Source organism: Bubalus kerabau, chromosome 1, assembly GCF_029407905.1.
Source record: "Bubalus kerabau isolate K-KA32 ecotype Philippines breed swamp buffalo chromosome 1, PCC_UOA_SB_1v2, whole genome shotgun sequence".
NCBI classification, from domain to species: domain Eukaryota; kingdom Metazoa; phylum Chordata; class Mammalia; order Artiodactyla; family Bovidae; genus Bubalus; species Bubalus kerabau.
The window spans coordinates 83,122,006-83,145,365 of NC_073624.1; the positions used below are offsets into that span (position 1 = coordinate 83,122,006).

The 23,360-nt window shown below is 38.0% G+C and overlaps 1 protein-coding gene across 2 annotated transcripts in view; it reads left to right on the forward strand.

Annotated features, from left to right (window-relative positions):
• The window catches only part of PDZRN4 (PDZ domain containing ring finger 4), a 430,067-nt gene that overhangs the window by 248,557 nt on the left and 158,150 nt on the right, over window positions 1–23,360 (forward strand). The window contains exon 1 of one of the 2 annotated variants that reach the window (XM_055580846.1): window positions 22,710–22,922. The exons of the other annotated variant lie outside the window; for it this stretch is intronic. Within the exon in view, the coding sequence (XP_055436821.1) occupies window positions 22,854–22,922 (69 nt within the window). The 5' untranslated portion in view covers window positions 22,710–22,853. Of the gene's footprint in view, window positions 1–22,709; window positions 22,923–23,360 lie in introns of those variants that run through there. 2 annotated transcript variants of the gene reach the window in all.

Below are 23,360 nucleotides of genomic sequence, written 5' to 3' on the forward strand. Positions count from 1 at the left end.
GAAAAGGGCTTGGCTGGAGAATAGACGGGTGACCATTGTCGGCGTAGGTGTCAGTGGCAGGGTGACTGCTGGCTCCGATCAGCATCTGGCTGACAACTCACAGCCTGGGAACCAGTCAAATGTGACAAATCTCCCCTTGCAATTTGATGGGATTCCCTGCTTGATTTCTTGTAGCCAGAAGAAAAGCAGATTTCCGATTAAGGCTGCTTTGTAACTCCATTCAGAGATAAAACAGGATTTTCTATGCTAATTTGTACTCTTTTCCATAGGAAATGAGAATAAAAAAGAAACCCTTTGTTAAATGGGCTTGAGCAATAACTCTGTCGTAAGTGCCTTTCTTTTCTTGTTGTTTTGTCCTGAACGCTGGTGTTTATATTTGGTGTTTTGGTTATATGCTTTTTTAAAAAGTAGGATGGCTTCTATGAGAGTTGCCATAAAGCTGTGGTTAGACAGTGTTTACTGCCAAACTAGTGTCTCCATGTGCTGTAATCCTGTTTAGTACCTGTACAATAGTGGAACAGCTGGTTCAGGCTGCAGTTGGTATGTGAGTATGCTATGTTGGGACTTGGGATCCACACAGACGGTGAACCAGGTCAGCTTAGAACAGACCTAAGCACCCCTCAGACAGCTGGCTCAGTAACTATACACTAGCCAATCTTGGGAGGGTGATTCATGGAATAACATTAATTTTCTTCTCTAGCAGACGGTGAGGTAACTGAAGCCAGGTTGATTGTGCTGCCTTGGGATTTCTACCTAATGATCTTCTGGAAAGCAGGTGCATTGGCAGGGATTTTAAGCTTCTGAAAATTCAACTAGTATTACAGAGTAAACCTTTGCTGCCATGGGGGTTTTACAGGAGCGGGGTGCATTAATGTGAGATCATTACAAAGCATTTTGGTGACTACTACAGAATTAATGGCACTTTTATGACTTGCGGTTAATGAATGTCAGGAAATAAGAGTTTATATCTGTTCAAATTGTAATTTTAAATCAAACTAGCAAGCTGTCAGATGCATCCACCACATGAGGACTCCTTCTTGGTAATATTTGGTGTTTCTCTACATCCATCACAATTTTAGATTGTTGCTTGGAACCTCAGCTGTTCTACATAGGCTTGATGTAAGTTTTACCATGACAAAAGCAAAGCAAGTTGTTGCTTCCAAGAGGGCAATTTCCATGTCGTCCCTGTGGAAACTTAAGTTTACTTCAGCATTGAAGTAGGTAAAATTATTCCTATTTGTGGAGCATCTCCTGATTTTGTTAAGTAGCATTCTTTAAGTTACTGATTGGCCGTGTGGCCAAATGGGTAAGGCGTCTGATTCTGGATCAGAAGATTGAAGGTTCAAGTCCATTCATGGTCGTTTGTTAAGCTCAAGTAATGCAGGGGCGTCTGCTGTGAGCCCATTCAACTCTCTGTCCTTCCCACACTTCTAAATCATCCAGTCTTTACTCATCTCTGTCTTCTGCCTGAGGGAAAAAAATCTCCCTCCAATCAACACCAATTGCTTTTACCATGCCTCTCATCCTATTTACTGACTTCCTCTACTTTCCTGTTCCATCTCTCTGCAGCATCTTCAGTCTCTTCTTTCTTCCATGCATTCCTCTTTTAAAATGAGCAAACAAATCCTTTCTTGATCCTATCATCTCCTACAGTGTCATTTCAGCTTCCTCTTCTCTCCATTACACACTTCTTGAAAGAATAGTCTTCATCCACTGTCAACACTTTGTCACTTGTCCCATCCCTCATTCAACTCTCTGTAGACCTCACTGTCTTCCCCTACACAGCCTCTCAAGAATGGCTGGTACATTCCAACCTACCACCCTCCACACCACACCACTACCTGGAATCCTCAGCCATACTTGACCCTGCTAATGAGCCCCTCATTTTTGAAACTGGGTGGATTCTTGACTTTCTTGACTCTTTCTTCTCTATAGGTTCAGTTCTGAAGTCTATTTTTCTGTATCTTTTTCTGTGATATTTTCCCAATTCACTATTGTCAAATATATCTTAGTGACCTTCACATCCTTATCATTATATTTGCCCTTTCTAACTAAAATTTAAACTCCATAGAGGACATCTTATTTGAAGAAGTATCTCGATACAGTCATACCCAATTCCAATCTATTTCCACAGTAACTCTTCTTCCTGGCACCCTTATCTCTATTAATGACACAGCTTTGAAATCAGACAGCCGGTCTTACAAATGTTCTAATTGTTGATTCCTTCCTATCCCTTGGGGGCTTCCATGGTGACTCAGACAGTAAAGAATCTGCTTGCAATGCAGGAGACCCAGGTTCAATCCCTGAGTTGGGAAGATCCCCCGGAGAAGGGAATGGCTACCCACTCCAGTATTCTTCCCTGGGAAATCCAATGGGCAGAGGAGCCTGGCAGGCTACAGTCCATGAGCTCTCAAAGAGTTGGACATGCCTGAGCGAGTAACACTTACACTTCATATCCCTTGCCAATTACTTGGCAAAACAGCTTCTTCCTATTTCTGTAACATTTCTCTCATTTGCTCAGTATACACTTCTTTTCCATTCCCCCTTTTAATGACTGTTTATACACTATTGTAAAAGATTAATTTTTATTATTAATACTGTTATTAGATTCCTCTTTGTTTCTTCCAGGTCAAAACTCTTGAAAAATTGAAATAATGCCCTATACATTGTCACACTCTTACACAAAAATCTTCAGTAGCTCTTCATTACCCACTACAGAAAGAATAAACACAGACCCTCAAGACACTTCACCCACTAGACAAGTTCATATCTTCTGAGAGGATTGATTCCACAATTTACCCTGCAGGGTAAATTATGTCATTCCTTTAATGTTCCTATGCTTTCTTATTCATATGTTCACTATTCTTTTCACTGAAAATTTTTCTCCAGCTCCTCCATCTCTCCTGGCTAAATATATCCTACCTTATGAAGTTTTTCTGAGAAATAGTAAAAATATTACCAACAATGAAGTCCAAATACATGCATTATATACTTATAAGTAAATGATATAAAAAATAGATCTTTCAACAAGCTAATACCCCACTGTGACTAGTATACTATATCTCTACTGATAATTCTGTTTTAATGATTTATTTATTTAATTATTTAAGGTTAGCAGTGTACCCGTGTGTATCAATAAATACTTGTTGAATGAACAAATGAATTTAACTGATGGTTTTTAATTAGAATCTCTTGGCTCATTATCTTGGTCTTTCTTGAGGCTGACAAAGTTATCCATTTTGCTTTTATTTGTAATTTTATTCTTACTGATGTGTACACCATTTACACCTATTTATACTATTTACACTAATGGAAATAGTTAAACAGATTTATTGTTGAAGCAAAAAAAGAAAAATAAACACAAATATAATTAATTTTTATTTTGTTAATTAATATTAGAAGAGAATATTATGTATCTGCCATTACACATCAAAAATTATGAAATAAATTCTGAGTCAAAGGAGCTATGTGTCACAGACACCTAGCAGATTGTCTGGCACATTAATGAACCTTTGTTGGTTATCATTATTGTAATAAATTTCTAGTAATAAACTCCATTGGAAATCATGACTAGTGTCCAGAGTTTTATGAACATATACTTGCACACAAAATCTACATATGCATCTCATTCTCTGTGCATATGTGCTTACATAGTACACACAATGGGAACTTCTTTTGTCAATATGACATTTATTCAAGTCACGAGCAGCTAAGCTACTATCTGCCATAGCTCCCTTCTTTTTATGTATGCCTATTCTGGGTGTTCTTTGGAAGGAATGATGCTAAAGCTGAAACTCCAGTACTTTGGCCACCTCATGCGAAGAGTTGACTCATTGGAAAAGACTCTGATGCTGGGAGGGATTGGGGACAGGAGGAGAAGGGGATGACAGAGGATGAGATGGCTGGATGGCATCACCGACTCTATCGATGGACGTGAGTCTGAGTGAACTTCAGGAGTAGGTGATGGACAGGGAGGCCTGGTGTGCTGCAATTCATGGGGTCGCAAAGAGTCGGACACGACTGAGCGACTGAACTGAACTGAACTGAACTGATTGTGGTTTTCCTAAAGTATTTCTGATTTCATTTGTCCAACAACTCCTCTTTGTTCATTAAAACTTAGCATAGAATCAACTCTGGGTTTTTTTGTTTGTTTGTTTGTTTCTTTTTGGCACTCCGTGGCAGTAATTTAAATTAGATAAATCTTTAAGCTTCTTTGTACTACAAAATGTTCCCAAAATTTATCTGAATTTATATAATCCTATACCTCTGATCTTTTGTACATGGTTCAGTTAGTTCGGTTCAGTTCAGTCGCTCAGTCGTGTCCGACTCTTCGCGACCCCATGAATCACAGCACTCCAGGCCTCCCTGTCCATCACCAACTTCTGGAGTTCACTCAAACTCACGTCCATTGAGTCAGTGATACCATCCAGCCATCTCATCGTCTGTCGTCCCCTTCTCCTCCTGCATCCAGTCCCTCCCAGCATCAGAGTCTTTTCCAATGAGTCAACTCTTCACATGAGGTGGCCAAAGTATTGGAGTTTCAGCTTCAGCATCATTCCCTCCAAAGAAATCCCAGGGCTGATCTCCTTCAGAATGGACTGGTTGGATCTCCTTGCAGTCCAAGGGACTCTCAAGAGTCTTCTCCAACACCACAGTTCAAAAGCATCAATTCTTTGGCACTCAGCCTTCTTCACAGTCCAACTCTCACATCCATACATGACCACAGGAAAAACCATAGCCTTGACTAGACGGACCTTTGTTGGCAAAGTAATGTCTCTGCTTTTGAATATGCTATCTAGGTTGGTCATAACCTTCCTTCCAAGGAGTAAGCGTCTTTTAATTTCATGGCTTCAGTCACCATCTGCAGTGATTTTGGAGCCCAGAAAAATAAAGTCTGACACTGTTTCCACTGTTTCCCCATCTATTTCCATGAAGTGATGGGACCGGATGCCATGATCTTTGTTTTCTGAATGTTGAGCTTTAAGCCAACTTTTTCACTCTCCACTTTCACTTTCATCAAGAGGCTTTTGAGTTCCTCTTCACTTTCTGCCATAAGGGTGGTGTCATCTGCATATCTGAGGTTATTGATATTTCTCTTGGCAATCTTGATTCCAGCTTGTGCTTCTTCCAGTCCAGCATTTCTTATGATGTACTCTGCATAGAAGTTAAATAAGCAGGGTGATAATATACAGCCTTGATGTACTCCTTTTCCTATTTGGAACCAGTCTATTGTTTCATGTCCAGTTCTAACTGTTGCTTCCTGACCTGCATACAGATTTATCAAGAGGCAGGTCAGGTGGTCTGGTATTCCTATCTCTTTCAGAATTTTCCACAGTTTATTGTGATCCACACAGTCAAAGGCTTTGGCATAGTCAATAAAGCAGAAATAGATGTTTTTCTAGAACTCTCTTCCTTTTTTCATGATCCAGAGGATGTTGGCAATTTGATCTCTTGTTCCTCTGCCTTTTCTAAAACCAGCTTGAACATCAGAAAGTTCACGGTTCACGTAGTGCTGAAGCCTGGCTTGGAGAATCTTGAGCATTACTTTACTAGCATGTGAGATGAGTGCAATTGTGCGGTAGTTTGAACATTCTTTGGCATTGCCTTTCTTTGGGATTGGAATGAAAACTGACCTTTTCCAGTCCTGTGGCCACTGCTGAGTTTTCCAAATTGGCTGGCATATTGAGTGCAGCACTTTCACAGCATCATCTTTCAGGATTTGGAATAGCTCCACTGGAGTTCCATCACCTCCACTAGCTTTGTTCATAGTGATGCTTTCTAAGGCCCACTAGACTTCACATTCCAGGATGTCTGGCTCTAGGTCAGTGATCACACCATCGTGATTATCTGGGTCGTGAAGATCTTTTTTGTACAGTTCTTCTGTGTATTCTTGCCACCTTTTCTTAATATCTTCTGCTTCTGTTAGGTCCATACCATTTCTGTCCTTTATCGAGCCCATCTTTGCATGAAATGTTCCCTTGGTATCTCTAACTTTCATGAAGAATTCTCTGGTTTTTCCCATTGTGTTGTTTTCCTCTATTTCTTTGCATTGATTGCTGAAGAAGGCTTTCTTATCTCTTCTTGCTATTCTTTGAAACTCTGCATTCAGATGCTTATATCTTTCCTTTTCTCCTTTGCTTTTTGCTTCTCTTCTTTTCACAGCTATTTGTAAGCCCTCCCCAGACAGCCATTTTGCTTTTTTGTATTTCTTTTCCATGGGGATGGTCTTGATCCCTGTCTCCTGTTCAATGTCATGAACCTCATTCCATAGTTCATCAGGCACTCTATCTATCAGATCTAGGCCGTTAAATCTATTTCTCACTTCCACTGTATAATCATAAGGGATTTGATTTAGGTCATATCTGAATGGTCTAGTGGTTTTCCCTACTTTCTTCAATTTCAGTCTGAATTTGGTAATAAGGAGTTCATGATCTGAGCCACAGTCAGCTCCTGGTCTTGTTTTTGCTGACTGTATAGAGCTTCTCCTTCTTTGGCTGCAAAGAATATAATCAATCTGATTTTGGTGTTGACCATCTGGTGATGTCCATATGTAGAGTCTTCTCTTGTGTTGTTGGAAGAGGGTGTTTGCTATGGCCAGTGCATTTTCTTGGCAAAACTCTATTAGTCTTTGCCCTGCTTCATTCCGTATTCCAAGGCCAAATTTGCCTGTTACTCCAGGTGTTTCTTTACTTCCGACTTTTGCATTCCAGTCCCCTATCATGAAAAGGACATCTTTTTTGGGTGTGAATTCTAAAAGGTCTTGTAGGTCTTCATAGAACCGTTCAACTTCAGCTTCTTCAGCGTTACTGGTTGGGGCGTAGACTTGGATTACTGTGATATTGAATGGTTTGCCTTGGAAACGAACAGAGATCATTCTGTCGTTTTTGAGATTGCATCCAAGTACTGCATTTTGGACTCTTTTGTTGACCATGTTGGCTACTCCATTTTTTCTGAGGGATTCCTGCCCGCAGTAGTAGATATAATGGTCATCTGAGTTAAATTCACCCATTCCAATCCATTTCAGTTCGCTGACTCCTAGAATGTCGACATTCACTCTTGCCATCTCTTGTTTGACCACTTCCAATTTGCCTTGATTCATGGACCTGACATTCCAGGTTTCTATGCAATATTGCTCTTTATAGCATTGGACCTTGCTTCTATCACCAGTCACATCCACAGCTGGGTATTCTTTTTGCTTTGGCTCCATCCCTTCATTCTTTCTGGAGTTATTTCTCCACTGATCTCCAGTAGCATATTGCGTACCTACTGACCTGGGGAGTTCCTCTTTCAGTGTCCTATCATTTTGCCTTTTCATACTGTTAATGGGATTCTCAAGGCAAGAATACTGAAGTGGTTTGCCATTCCCTTCTCCAGAGGACCACATTCTGTCAGATCTCTCCACCATGACCTGCCCGTCTTGTACATGGTACTATATTCTTAAGAGATGTATTGCCATGAAATAGTTGCCTAACATCTAATATCAGTTTCATAACACTGAGTCTCTCCCCAAATCATAAGATTTCATTTTAATTTGCCATAAGACCCTGTCTAACTCCAGTAGCTAAAAAGTTGACTCCTAGAATGTTAATTCAGAAAGTTAAGTATGGTACTGCAGCTCAATTTGTAGAGCTGAGCCTTAAACCCATGATGTTTTGCTTTTGAAGCCCATATTGTTCCATTATTCTATTAACATTCTTAGTTGTTAAGATTTTGAACAAGTTAGTCACTATAACCCATCCAAGTCATTCAGAAAGCAGAAAGACCGTTCGAAGTTGGGATAGTAATAGATGGTCTTACATGAGATACTCTGGGAGTTGGTGATAGACAGTGAGTCTGGTGTGCTGCGTTTCATGGGGTCACAAAGAGTCAGACATGACTGAGCGACTGAACTGAACTGAACTGAACCAAACATGAGAAACATGTTTTTCATGTAATACTATCAATATGCATTTGTCATGAGGCACAAGCCATTAACTCTGCTTCCAAAATGGAAACTGAGATTCAGAAAGTTAAGCATGGTACTGCAGCTCAATTTGTAGAGCTGAGCCTTAAACCCATGATGTTTTGCTTTTGAAGCCCATATTGTTCCATTATTCTATGTTTCCATCATGCTATAGAAATTTCTATTCCATACTAAAGCCATTCCATTCTGTGTCTGGTTTCCTTCAGATCCTACTCTCTTTTATTCAAAAATAATTTATCACTTGATTAGGAATGAGTTCAACCTACTTATGCTTTGTTTGTTTTGGTACAAAGTTTATACAAACTTTGGTACAAAGTTGCTGTCTTACTGTAATTAAGACGCAAAGCCACTCTGAACATCAGTATTTCTAAAATGGGCAATGTTTTGCTCCAAGGAATAATTAGTGCTCTATAACCATACTGTGCATGTATTTAGCCTGCTTATATAAAACTGTCCTTATTTTGGATTTATTCTCTCTTCTTTCAAAAAAAAAAAAAAATATATATATATATATATATATATATATATATATATATACACCTTATCTTTACGGTTAAGCAAATGACCTGACAAGTATTGATGATCTATTTGAAAACTTGACAACTTTTATATTGATATTTCTAAATAGTCATTCAATTATTTTAGGTTATGTTCTATTTCTTTATACAAAATTGCTTAAGAGGTCATTAGAAGCCATCATGACTTTTAGTGTCATGATAAGTTGAGCTTTTTCATGCTAACTGCATTTGTTTAAATACATAATCTCAGAAGTGTTGTCTCTGAGTCCTAGTCATGCTAAGCTATTTGGAGCAAACAGTTTTCAAATCTTTAGCGGTTTAGTGAAGTAAAGCTGCATCTCTCCTTCAAACAGAGTTTCATATGGGTCTGTAAGCTTATCTGTATGTTTTTATTCAAGTAATGAATCTGGGATCCAGGTTGTAATGCCTCTGGGATCTAGGTTGTATTCACCTGTGACTGCACCATACTGGTGAGTTTTGCTTGCAGGCAGTTGGTGAATACCTGTGGTCTGTTCCCAATGAATTTAATCACTAGACTTCTAGGTCTGCTTCAGCCTAGATGGAGGCTCACATGTAGCTGGATTAAGAACAAAAACAATTTTTAAGAATCCCAGTGCAAAACCACAATTTCCAAGGTATAACCTTCATTAACACTCCTTTGATTCCACTGGTTTTATAACCTCAATAATCTTTTTACTATTTGAAATAGATTTTAAATGTGAAGCAACTAAGCTCCAGATTGGTTGAACTTGATATCTAGAGATACTGAACATCAAAGAAGAATCATATCTTTCAGAAGAGTAGATGGATATGGTGCACGATGGAAAATCATCTTATTAACAAAGAATCCAATAAACAGTCACTTAATTCCCTTTGCCTGGCACCAATATCTAAAATTTGGGTCACTCACTGTCCCACTAGGGGTTGGTGAATTCTTCATGTTTAACCACATAATAATTTCAGAAGCTAAAACCCAGCCTTGTCACAAGTCTAGTAAGAATTTGCTCATCAGTATAGTCAGTATAGCCTATAGGTAGGACATGTCCGATGAATTGTGAAAGGAGGCAATGCTCTGATTGAAGCCCAACCCTCCAACAACCCTTCATTCATAGCACATTCATCAAAGATGCTGCACTATATGAAGTGGGTTCTATTGCCTTACTTCCTGAGGGAAGTAATATATCTTATTGTAAAAGGCAGAGTCTTAGAGTTAAGACCATCTGGATTTAAATCTCAGCTTTGCCACTTACCAGCTGTGTGACTTTGATCAAATCACATAATATTCGAGCCTGAGGTTTTTATGTTAAAAAATAACCACGTATATCTCATAAAATTTGTATGAGACTTAAAGCACATTTGGTATAGTAGGTGCTTTGGAAATGTTAGTTACTTTTTAAAATTAGTAACAAAGACTCAATGATTTCACACCCTGGAAACTCTATTAAAACAGCCTCTTTACTTGCTATCCCCTTACCTGTTTTATTCTTCTTATTTATATTAACTTGATTGGACTGGACTACAGACTGTGTGTTCAATCGTGTCTGACTCTTTGTAACCCCAGGGAGTATAACCAGCCAGGCTCCTGTGTCCATGGAATTTTCCAGGTAAGAATACTGGAGCAAGTTGCTATTTCCTACTCTAGGGGATCTTCCCGACCTACATCCACCCCACGTCTCTTGTGTCTGCTGCATCAGCAGGTGGGTTCTTTACCACTAGTGCCACCTGGGAAGGCCTTACATGATTATCTGTATGCAAGTATATAAGCAGGCAGGGAATAAAAGAGATATCCCAGACTCTAGAGTATCCAAGGCTTCCCAGATGGCACTAATGGTAAAGAATCTGCCTGCCAAGCTGTGAGATATAAGTTGGATTCCTGGGTTGAGGAGATTCCCCTGGAGAAGGAAATGGCAACCGCTCCAGTATTCTTGGAAATCCCACGGACAGAGATGCCTGTGGGCTACAGTCTGTGGGGTCACGGAGTCAAACATGACTGAGAAACATAACACAGAGTATATAAGAAAAAGAACCCAGTTATTCACCATCACACCACTCTGTGTTAATCCCTTTACTTGCTTCGATATTTTATAGGATGCTTATCTGATTAATTTATTTATTGCCTCTTATTACTATAAAGTTTGTTCCATGAGATCCAGGACCTTTGTATATCTTGAATATTATTATAATGATTGAAGAGGTGACAGAATCCAAAGATGAGAGAGGAGTGATCATATATCACAGTACTAGATAGAAAAGTAGAGTCTAGATGCAAGTCAAAAAAGAGATAGATAGCAAAAAGACATAAAGAGTGGTATTGACACAATTGTATTCTCTGCCCCTAGAGCAGGAATAGCAGGAATTGTCTATTGTGTATGTGTGTGCTTATCAGATAGGGGGAGGTAAAAAGAGGAGAGAGAAAGATATGTAGGTTGCCGGGATGCAAGCTTAGTTGCTCAGTCCTGTCGATTCTTTTGCTACCCCATGGACTGTAGCCAACCAGACTCCACTGTCCATGGAATTCTCCAGGCAAGAATACTGGAGTGGGTTGCCATTTCCTCCTCTAGGGCATCTTCCCAAACCAAGGATTGAATCTGAAACTCCTGCAACTCCTGCATTGGCAGGCGGATTCTTTACCACTGTGCCAAATGGGAAGCCCATCTGATCAGCATGTTGAGAGTGAAAGTGAAAGTCACTCAGTCCTATTGGACTCTTTGCGACCCCATGGACTATACAGTCCATGGAATTCTCCAGGCCAAAATACTGGAGTGGGTAGCCTTTCCCTTCTCCAGGGGATCTTCCCAACCCAGGTCTCCCACGTTGCAAGTGGATTCTTTATTGAGGCACAAGGGAAGCCCAACAATACTGGAGTGGGTAGCCTATCCCTTCTCCATTGGATCTTACCAACCAAGTAATTGAAACAGGGTCTCCTGCATTGCAGGTGGATTTTTTAACAACTGAGTTATCAGGGAACCCATCTGATCTGTAGGTTAGGGACTAGGGAATTGATGAGAGCTCAGTTTTTTAAAAAAAATTAAAAATGGACAGAAGATCTTATACATTTTTCCAATAAAGACATGCAGATGGCCATAAGGCATATGAAAATATCCTTAGCATCACTAATTATCAGAGAAATGCAAATCAAAACTATAGTGAGGTATCATCTCACACTAATCAGAATGTCCATCATCAGAAAGTCTACAAATAATAAATGCTGGAGAGGGTTTAGAGAGAAGGGAACTCTCCAACACTGTTGGTGGGAATGTAAGTTGGGGTAGCTACTATGGAGAACAGTATGGGAACTTTTCAAAAAAACTAAAAGTAGAGTAACCATATGATCCTGCAATCTCACTCCTGGGCACATATCCAGAGAAAATCATAATTAAAAAGAGACATGCACTCCAATGTTCATAGAAGTACTGTTTACAATATCCAGGACATGGAAGCAACCTAAATGTCAGTCAACAGATGAATGGAAAGAAGATGTCATATATATATATTATATATGCACACACACAGTGGAATATTACTCAGCCATAAAAATTAATGAAATAATATCATTTACAGCAACATGCATAGACCTAGAAATTATCATATAAGTGAAGTCCTTCATCAGAGAAACAAAAATATCATAGGGGAAAGAAATGCAAACAGGCAAAATGGTTGTCTGAGGAGGCCTTACAAATAGCTGAGCGAAGAGGGAAGTGAAAAGCATAGGAAAGTATACCCATCTGAATCCCAAGTTCCAAAGAATAGCAAGGAGAGACAAGAGCCTTCCTCAGTGGTCAATGCAAAGAAATAGAGGAAAACAGTAGAATGGGAAAGACTAGAGATCTCTTCAAGAAAATTAGAAATACCAAGCGAACATTTCATGCAAAGATGAGTACAATAAAGGACAGAAATAATATGCACCTAACAGAAGCAGAAGATATTAAGAAGAGGTGGCAAGAATACACAGAAGAACTGTACAGAAAAGATCTTCATGACCCAGATAATCACGATGGTGTGATCACTCACCTAAAGCCAGACATCCTGGACTGTGAAGTCAAGTGGGCCCTAGGAAACATTACTATGAATAAAGCTATTGGAGATGAGGAAATTCCAGCTGAGCTATTTCAAATCCTAAAAGATGATGCTGTGAAAGTGCTGTACTCAATATGCTAGCAAATTTGGAAAACTCAGCAGTGGCTACAGGACTGGAAAAGGTCAGTTTTTATTCCAATCCCAAAGAAGGGCAATACCAAATAATGTTCAAACGACTGCACAATTGCACTCATTTCACATGCTAGCAAGGAAATGCTCAAAATCCTTCAATCTAGTCTTCAGTCTAGTCTAGTCTAGTGTTCAATCTAGTCTTCTACGTGAACTGGGAACTTCCAGATGTAGAAGCTGGATATAGAAAAGGCAGAGGAATCAGAGATCAAATTGTCAACATCCGTTGGATCATACAAAAAGCAAGAGAACTCCAGAAAAATATCTACTTCTTCTTCATTGAAAATTCTAAAGCCTTTGACTGTGTGGGTCAAACTGTTGAAAATTCTTAAAGAGATGGGAATACCAGACCACCTTACCTGCCTCCTGAGAAACCTGTACACGGGTCAGGAAACAGCAGTTAGAACCAGACATGGAAGAAAAGACTGGTTCCAAATTGGGAGAGGAGTACATCAACACTGTATATTGTCACCCTGCTTATTTAACTTTTATGCAGAGTACATCATGTGAGATGTCAGGCTGGATGAATCCCAAACTGGAATCAAGATTCTGGGGAGAAATATCAATAACCTCAGATATGCAGATTATACCACCCTTAAGGCAGAAAGCAAAGAGGAATTAAAGAGCCTCTTGAAGATAAAAGAGGATAGTGAAAAAACTGGCTTAAAATTCAACATTCAAAAAATAAAAATCATGGCATCCGGTCCCATCACTTTAAGGCAAATAGATGAGTAAACAATGGAAACACTTTTATTTTCTTGGGCTCCAGAATCACTGTGGATGGTGACTGCAGCCATGAAATGAAAAGATGCTTGCTTCTTGGAAGTAAAGCTATGACCAACCTAGACAGTGTATTAAAAAGCAGAAACATTACTTAACCCACAAAGGTTTGTATAGTCAATGCTATGGTTTTCCCAGTAGTCATGTATGGATGAGAGAGCTGGATCATAAAGAAGGCTAAGCACCAAAGGATTGATATTTTTGAACTGTGGTATTGGAGAAGACTCTTGAGAGTCGAAAACCAATCCTGAATATTCACTGGAAGGACTGATGCTGAAGCTGAAGGTCCAATACTTATGGCCACTTAATGCAAAGTGGTGACTCATTGGAAAAGACCCTGATGCTAGGAAAGATTGAAAGCAGGAGGAGAAGGGGATGACAGAGGACAAGATTTTTGGATGACATCATAGAGTTAATGGACATGAGTTTGAGCAAACTCTGGGAGATGATGAAGGACGGGGAAGCCTAGTGTGCTGCAGTCCACAGGGTCACAGAGTTAAACACAACTGAGTGACTGAACAACAACAATGACAATTGCTTATATGTGGAACTAAAAAAAAAAAGATGATGCAAATTACCTTACAAATGAAACAGAAGTAGATCCACGGACACAGAAAACAAGCTTATATGTGTGTGTGCTAAGTTGCTTCAGTCATGTTTGACTCTTTGCAACCCTATCTATTTTTTGAAGTAACTGTTGATGATTATTTCCAAACATAGAGATATGACTGCACTACTATCAATACATATATTTCCTACTATAATACATGTTAAGAAAAAAAAGTATTCTCTGTTTGTTGGTACATGTTTAGTGTAGCAATCCCCCATCAACAGTGGAGTGGAGTAAGGTTATGAAATTGCTTAGATGTATTCAATCTATTTTATGCATCCATGCTTAAGTACAAAACTTGGAACTTGGGAGTTAATTTTAGACTATACTTCTGGTCCTTGGGGAAATTTTTACAGCTCAATGTGCTACAAGCATCACCAGGATGACTTCTTTTAGCCATCTAGGAATTTGCATAATGATGACTATCTCTGAGTGGCAGGAAGTATAAAATACTGATTAAGCAGTGGACCCACACTATTTGGATTTGAGTCCTAGCTCCTCCATTAACTACTAATATGACCCATTTTCTACCCATGTCAAGAGGAGATAGTCATAGTACTCACCTATGAGAGTTGATATGAGGATTAAAACAAATTAATAACATATTGTGTCAGAAGGACAACTAATATATAAAAAAATGCTAAATAAGTATTGTCTTATTTTCAAAAATGTTTAAGAATTATCAGCATTCTCTTATTCATCACAGTGTTCAAAAAATACTGAAAAATAGCATACTATGCTGGCCATTTACTTGGTTATTTTTGTAGAACTAAGAAATGGTGAAGGTAGTATTCTGGGAAACCCTACATACTATATATGAAGTTGTTAGACAGTGTGACATTACCAAGACATAATACCCTGGAGTGTACATAGTCAATTGGTCTATAGATGATCAAACCAAGAAAGCCAATATTACACTGGGCTAGATTAGTAGCTGTTAAATTCCTCAAAGAACTACCTATTTCACAGTTGTATGAATCTTGCTTCAGATGTTATCATCCATTTCTTGTACACTTATATCCACATTACTTACACATTATGCATTAAGAGAAATAAATACAATATCAGGGTTATTACTCTAAATGTATTATGTTACATTCTTTACACAGAATAAGAAATCTTTGTGCTATGTGCTAAGTTGCTTCAGTCATGTCTTGACTCTTTGTGTCCTTATGGGCTGTCCAGGCTCCTCTGTCCATGGAATTCTGTAGGCAAGAATACTGGAGTGGGTTGCTGTGCCCTTCTCCAGGGCATCTTCCTGACCCAAGAATGGGACCTTAGTCTCTTGCCTCTCCTGCACTGCCAGGCAGATTCTTTACCACTGTTACACAAGAAGCTGAAAAACAAACAACCTTTCAGAAGTTGTTGAAAGACCAGTTTGTAATTGTACAATAGCAACAAGTGGACAGAAGTATGACTATAATGTTTCTGTGAAATAAGTTTGAAATAATGTAATAGAGATTTATTATGACAGAACAGTTAGAACTAAACAGATAACCTGAAAATTGGAAACAGATAATTATTTTCATAACTATACTACTTGATTACCAGTATCCAATAGGGATGGGGCTACATCCTAGGTGTCAGATATACTAGACATATATTATCATCACAATAACCTTAACCCTAGAAATAATTGTTTGGTAGATGCTATTATTATCCTTGCTTTAGAGATGAAAATGGAAGAATCAGAGAAGATTAAAAAATGATAACTTGCCAACATCACATAGATAGAAATTAGGGAAGCTGGGTCTTGACCCAGGACAGATGCCTACAGAACCACCATTGCCTAACATAGACCAACTACTTCACAGTTTATGAATCCCTCCTCATGTATTTTATCCCATTCCATCCTCACAACCAGTCTGCAGGTTAAGTATTATTTGAGTATGTAAGTTGCATAAAGTGACACAGGTTGACAGTAACAAAGTTCAAATGGAACCATTCCTTGGAATCCCACACCCTTCCTTTCCGTTGGAGTCTAGTCTAATAACTTGCCAATTATTGGAGGAGTTCATAAACTGGTGAAGCACTGTTAGTTCCACAAGCAATGATTGAATTGGGTTGGCCAAAAAGTTCATTTGGGTTTCTCCATATGCTATTACAGGAAAACCCAAACGAACTTTTTGTCCAAACCAATAGATGCAAAATGAAGATGGTCAGCTAGTGAATAAATTGTGAAGAGTATGTTTGGTTACATGTTGTTCCTTGGGACTGTAACTAAGCAAATGGATGTCATGTATGCTCTCTTAACAGAGCATTTTTGTAAATTCATGATATTAGTTCATATTGTATAGTGTTACGGAAAAAAAAACACTGGTTCAGAGCCAAAAGACAAAGACTCTAGGTTTCCCAGCTTTAGGAATTTCAACATTTAATAATTTCTTTCTTAATAAATAAGGGACAATATCTGAAATACTTACTTCAGAAAAATTATAAACATCAAATGAGATGATGTATGATTTTAAACACCTGGCATTCTTATACCATCAGATGTAAGATAAGTACCCAATAAATACTTGGGGGATAAATAAATGAATATGTAAATAATTTGTGAAACAAAGTATAACTTGGAATGCATACATAGTATGTGTGTGTATATAAAATTGTAAACATCAAATGAGATGATATGTGATTTTAAACAGCTGGCATTCTTATACCATCAGATGTAGATAAGTACCCAATAAATACTTGGGAGATAAATAAATGAATATGTAAATAGTATGTGAAATAGAGTATCACTTGAAATGCATACATAGTATGTGTGTGTGTTTGTGTTTATATATATATATATATATATATGAAGTGAAAGTGAAAGTTGCTCAGTTGTGTCCAACTCTTTGAGACATCATGGACTATACAGTCCATGGAATTCTCTAGGCCAGAATATTGGAGTGGGTGGCCTTTCCCCTCTCCAATAAATATATGAGGTAACTGATAAAACACATGTGGTCATACTTTATTTTTTGTGTACCTGGCACAGAAAATTTCGTTTCATGGATTCTTGAATTTGTGTTTATAGAAGTAAACCAGATTAAATCTATCTTATGCTTATGATTCTTCAATCCTTTGACTTACTGTCCTTGAATAAGCCCTAATGGGGAAAAATGTTACCTGGCAATTAGGTATAGAGACAGAAACACAAGTGTATGTCACTTTGCCAGAATCAGGTCTCTTCTTATATCCCAATCACAGCCATTCATTCGCTCTGCCTCTATTGCAGACCTGCAGTGTGAAAGACGCCCAGGCTACTCTTGATATTTCGAGGAAGTCAAAAGATCAATTAACCAACTCATCTCAGGTTGCCAGGTCTTCTGTTGCTGCTCCCTCCCGTATCTCATAGTCCAATAGGAGTGGTAAGGCATGTATACAGAAATCATGTAAGGAAGTGTTGTGTGTCTTGAGATGAATATGGATAAGATTCACTGAGATTTTGCAAGTTGAAGAGATCACTACTTCAACTCCAAGAGTCCAGGGAGGAGAGTGTTTAAACTGAACCACAATAGCTTGATTTGTGTTTCTGAAGAATAAGCAGTATGAGGTAAAGTCTGAGGCAATGGTAGGAAAAGATGGGGACTTATATATAGCTGTTCAGCTTTGCTGGAGCCTGAAAAAAAAGAGATGTGCACTCCAGAGACCAATTTGCTAAGGACTATAGTCCTTCTAAGGTAGGGAACCTTGAGCTAAAAGCCAGGGAAATCCCAGGATGAGTTGCCCTTTCTCCTGTGCATTCAGGGAACACACCCAATGACTGGTTATGGAGGAGTTTTAGCTAATTGAAGGTACTTAGCCGTGACATATTAAAAAATTTTCAGTTGTTTGATGAAGTTTACATTTTTTAACTGCAATTCACTTTCTTTATTTCAAGCTGTATCTATCTTTTAAAGGTGTATTCATTCTCTCTCCTTTTCTCTCTCTCCCTTCCACCTTTATTCCAGCACTTTCAAGGGCTAACCTTCATTTCCTGTCATCAGGATCATATGAAGGCATATTGATGTAGCTCTAGCTTCCTCTACAAGACAGAGAGCTCAGCAAATTAGGTATCAAGTTCAACCACAGAATTTGTAATTGGAGAACTGAGTTCAGATCTCTTTACTCGGTTTGACCTTGAGCAAGTTCCTGTCTCCCTGAGCCTCAGATTCTTTGTCTTTATGATTGAATATAAGATATTAAACTTTAGAAAATGTTATGCAGGTAAACGTCTACTCAAAAGTGCCCAAATATATCCCTAAAATAAACGCAAGATTGAGACTAAGAAGGAAATTTATACACTAGGTGTCAAGACAGATAGCAGAGTTAGAAGATCCACATATGACTGTGGCAAAGATAGCGAGAGGGTCTGAGAGTAGACTTACCTACTGTACATCCACACCTGCATAGGAGAAACAACACCAGTCTTTTCAAAGGTAATAGAGAAACTGTCATCTGCAACTGACAGCAGCTGCCATAGACTCAAGGACATGGTGACTCAAAATAGTCACATTTGGACTGTCCCTCTCTCTCTTACTTGGGACTGCAGCTGTGTACTGCATTGACCAGCAGGGATGGGACATAGGTGCAGCCTATTTGATAAGTCATTTTTAAAATGTCTTCTTGTGAATGTGGCAAAAATACAGGAAGCACATAAAACAAAGTTCTACTAAATAAATTATAATGCAACCACCTAGTAAAACTACTACCCAGATTAGGAATTAGAACTTTGTTAGCCATGCTGAGACTTTCTGATGTCCCCTCCTAAACACAGTCCCCTTTCTCCCCCTAAAGAGTAACCACCCTCTTGACTTTTTTTGGTAATCCTTTTCTTACCTCTATTTATCATTTTATCACCCAAATTATCTGCATATATAAAATATAGTTTAGCAATGTTGGTTTATAAAGTGTCTTTAAGTGTCTTTATAGATTTCCTAGCCATCATATCTCCCTACTCTTCCTCCCTGCCTCTCTCTCTCAGAAACTGAAATATGTATTTACATTGTTACCCACAATCTGAATTTGGCTGACTGCATCCCTGTGGCATAATTTAACATACTTCTTGGTCTTCCACATTCCATGGAATTTTCTCACTTTGGGAAAAACTTGCTTTTGGAAAGGTGTCATTTTCTTCTGTCAGGTATACAATATCTGGTTATTTCCTGTGTGTGTGCATGAGTGTGTCATGTCAGCAGCCATTAATTCTTAGTACTAGGTCCATTAAATAATTAAGGGCTGCATGGTGTGGGCATGCTCTATCATTCCTTGGCATTCACTGGCATAATTCTATAAAGAAAATTATTTCTTTCATGTACTATTTAGTCTAGAAGTACAGTTTGGTGGCCCAGATGGTAAAGAATCCACCTGCAAAGGAGGAGGCCCAGGTTCCATCCCTGTCAAGACAATCCCCTGGAGAAGGGAATGGCAACCCACTTCAGTATTCTAGCCTGGAGAATTCCATGGACAGAGAATACTGGCTGGCTGTAGTCCATGGAGTCACAAAGAGCTGGACACGACCGAGCAACTGACACATACTCACATGGTTTCTATAGGAAAAGCAAGATAAATGCTGGATTCCCTCTGTTTAGTTACTTCTCACTTAGCCCTCTGATATATCAGCCCGGATCTTAATGAAGATGTCTCTTATTTTGAATATCACTGTATTTGAGGGGAGTAAACTAACACACATTAAAGGCAATTAAAACAAATAACTATATCTTGAAATATACACCCAACATATTTTTTTTATACTTTGATGAATCTCTTTTAAGAATATTTGAGAAGTTAAATTATTATTATTATTAATTATTATATATTATTATTATATTATATATTATAATATATTATTAAACATCTATTGTCTGCTTATTTTAACCCATAATATACCATATTATTACTGTCCAAGACAGATAATATCTAATCTATTTGCCTTGTTAAAACATTGTTTGGATTAACTCACTTGTCACTGTCTGTTTCAAACTTATACTCTAATATGAGATTTCACAGCTCGGTCATTGGAAAAATCTAACACTCATGCTCTATTGAAATTTAGAGGAATTTAGAATCATAGTTCTCCTTTTCTATAAATCGCCTTTCAATTTTGGAGGAAGAACCTGTAAGGAGCAAAAGATAGACTGTTCCAAGGTACTAGAGTCAAGGGCATTATTTGATAAGTGAAGGAAGAAGCTACACTTGCTTCCTGAGAAAGAAATTAAATAACAGAAATAGAAATGAAAAAGAAAACAGTCAAGAAAAATTGCCAAAAGAATAACTCTAATTTGAAATTTCTTACTTCATTGTTCATTCTTTACTTTTCTATGATGAAGAAAATATTTTTTAAGGCTGTTATTGTTATAATTTTCTTTACAAACCAACTACAAAATATTATGAGAAAGGTCCAGTAAGCAACCATAGCTTCAAAAATTGTTTCCTACTTAGCTTTCAAAACCTTTTGCATAATAAAGACTTTTATCAGTAGAGGAAAAAAACATTTTCATTCATAGATGAGTGAACCATCCTTGCCTTGCTGCTGCTGCTGCTGCTGCTAAGTCGTTTCAGTCGTGTCTGACTCTCTGCGACCCCACAGACAGAAGCCCACCAGGCTCCCCCGTCCCTGGGATTCTCCAGGCAAGAACAGTGGAGTGGGTCATCCTTGCCTTATTGCATTCTAATTCCTTGATTTGACTTTTCAAAGGACAGAATTTAAACATCTGAGAGTCATTAATTTTATCTCAACTTGGCAGTATAGAATTCTTCAAAAAATAGTCAACATTTGCTTTGAGTATGTGATCTCTTGAATAAGAACACTTGATGGGAAGTGGTATAGAGACTCAAAGAGTATTCAACTTTAAAAAGCATCTAACATATATATTTTACATTTGTACCTAAGGAGGTTGCATGTGTTTGTGACCACCGTTGACTTTCATGAAGGTTCTCCTCAAATACTTCCTTGATTATATCCTTTTCATGAAGAAATCAAAATAATATTTACTACTAGTGGTTTCTAATTTACAGGAGGTCCTGGTAAACTTTGTTCACATGCTGGTCCTCAATTATGATACTGCTTCGTGTAGTTCTCTTAGCTTGGCTTTCATCCAGGCTGTTAGGTGAAATTAGGCCCAGAAAATAGGATTATTACATCCCAAGGGAAATGACTGATAAGCAGCAGATGATTGCTCATCTCCTGGCTCCTTGCTGGTGTTGAGGTGTTGCTAGTTACAAAGCCAATTTGTTAACAATTAGTACTCATTAGAATCATTTCCTGTTATCGATTCTAAACATTTGACAAAGCACTTTTAGGAAATTGGACCCCCAAAAGTAGCTATCCATAAGAGTTGAGCAATTAAAAGTCTTCAGGATCCAATGTAATTCCTAACCAGAGTCATCAGTTTCCAAGTAATTATTTTTGCTTTGAAACCCACCTGCTATCCTGTCCAGTTTAAAGATGTGCTGGTACAAGGACATACTTCTTAATTAGCAGAGGTTGTAGATAACTCAGTATAGAAACAAAAGGAATTTTCTTTTATTATTATTATCTGCTTTAGCTATTTGTATATCTTTAAGGGACAAAAAAAATGCCAGCTTGCAATACAACATATATATTGTGAGTGTGTGAAATTAAATGCATTACTTCTATTATCTAAGTATCTAAGCTTAGTTTTTATTTCTGTGTTCACCTTTGTATTTTATGAACTTTAAATATACTCATAAATGGAGTCATTGTGCATTGCATTAGAATTTAAATATTACCAGTGTCAGCTTTCTGAAATATTATATATGACTTTAATAAAATTAGCATAAATACTATATGCATTTGAAATTTTTCTCAGAAAGGGCATTGTATTTATCTAATTTTAAAATACAGATCTGCATGTATTATAAGGCTGAAAATTTATAGCCAATGGCTATACCCTATATCTAATTAAAATATTTATTATCTGTACAAGTATATCTACTGATACTTGCTTAATTGTTCTTTATTTAGACTAAGAAAATATGCCTTATTTCCTCCCTCTTGAGTAATGGTCTTTACATGTGAACTATTCAGTTATTTTTGTAGGATTAGAATTAAGATTCTGAATGACACCCCCATCTTCTATTCCTCACCCACATCACTCCCTAAATTTTCCTTTGCCTCTATGTTTATTTTATAAAATTGCTCCTATTCATCTTCCCCTACACTTAATAATGCTAAAAATATTTTTTATAATTGTGGCAAAATATGAAGATGTGAATTAAGTATATTTCTGTTTCTGAATTTCTTATTCCCATATTAAAAGCTTACGTCAATGGAGAAATTAAGTGTATGTTCTTTGAAATGCCCTAAGCGCAACCCCTCTATCCTTAATAAACAGAGATGGTATTGACACAAGTGAATTTTGTTTAACCACACTACATTTGCTTCTTAATTAGTGAATATTCATCTGTCATCAGCAGCAGCTATGACACCCCTCCCTGCTAACATGTTCTGTCATAAATAATCAATGAGGCACTATTAATATTCATGAGCTGGAATCTGTGTAGTCATGTGCACTGATGCAGAGACAGGGGGAGTGTTGCCATGAACTGACTGGAAACTCTGTGTGTGTATCCGTGAGTGCAAGATACTTAGAGAAAGCGAAGAAGAGCATGCTGCTACACAGCACCCTGGCTTGTGCTTCCAGCTAACAGCGGTTTGTCTGTGTTTCTGGACTGAAGTGACTGATGAAAAACAGTAGTCAAGTCTGGAGGGTGATTCCCTTTCAGTTCACTTGCCTTTCAGTTCTGGGGAAATTAGAAGATTTGCTCTCTCTCTCTGCTTCTTAGAATGGGCTGCAATTTGTGCACTTTTCAGAAAAGAGAGGAACACTACAAACTGCTGTATGAAGTTTCCCAGGTGAGTGCAGGGTCTGTTACCAGCAACTAAACAGCCAGGCTTTGTGTTTGTCTGAAAAATGGTCAATGAACTATGGCTAGCTTTATTTTTCTTTCTGTAGATTTCAGAATTAAGGACAGACTTGCTAGCTGGGGGCTTTTTATTTTGGTTTGGGGTGGCAGTTTTCAGCTTCCTTGCCACTCCCCCTTCAGATGACTTCCTGTGGGATTCTTTTTAACATTTTTTTGTATCTACTGCCAAGATGTCAATCAAGTAAAAGGAGTAACACTGAGATCCATGTCTGTAATATTTTGAAACCCCTCTTTCATTTTGGAATAATGTTGACATTTGAAAATCAAATGTATCATTGTCTGCATAAATATTGGGATTTAATAGGTCTGTGAGCTCAGTTATTTTGAATAGACAGGAAAAGTTTCTTGCCAAATCTTGTTAGTCAGA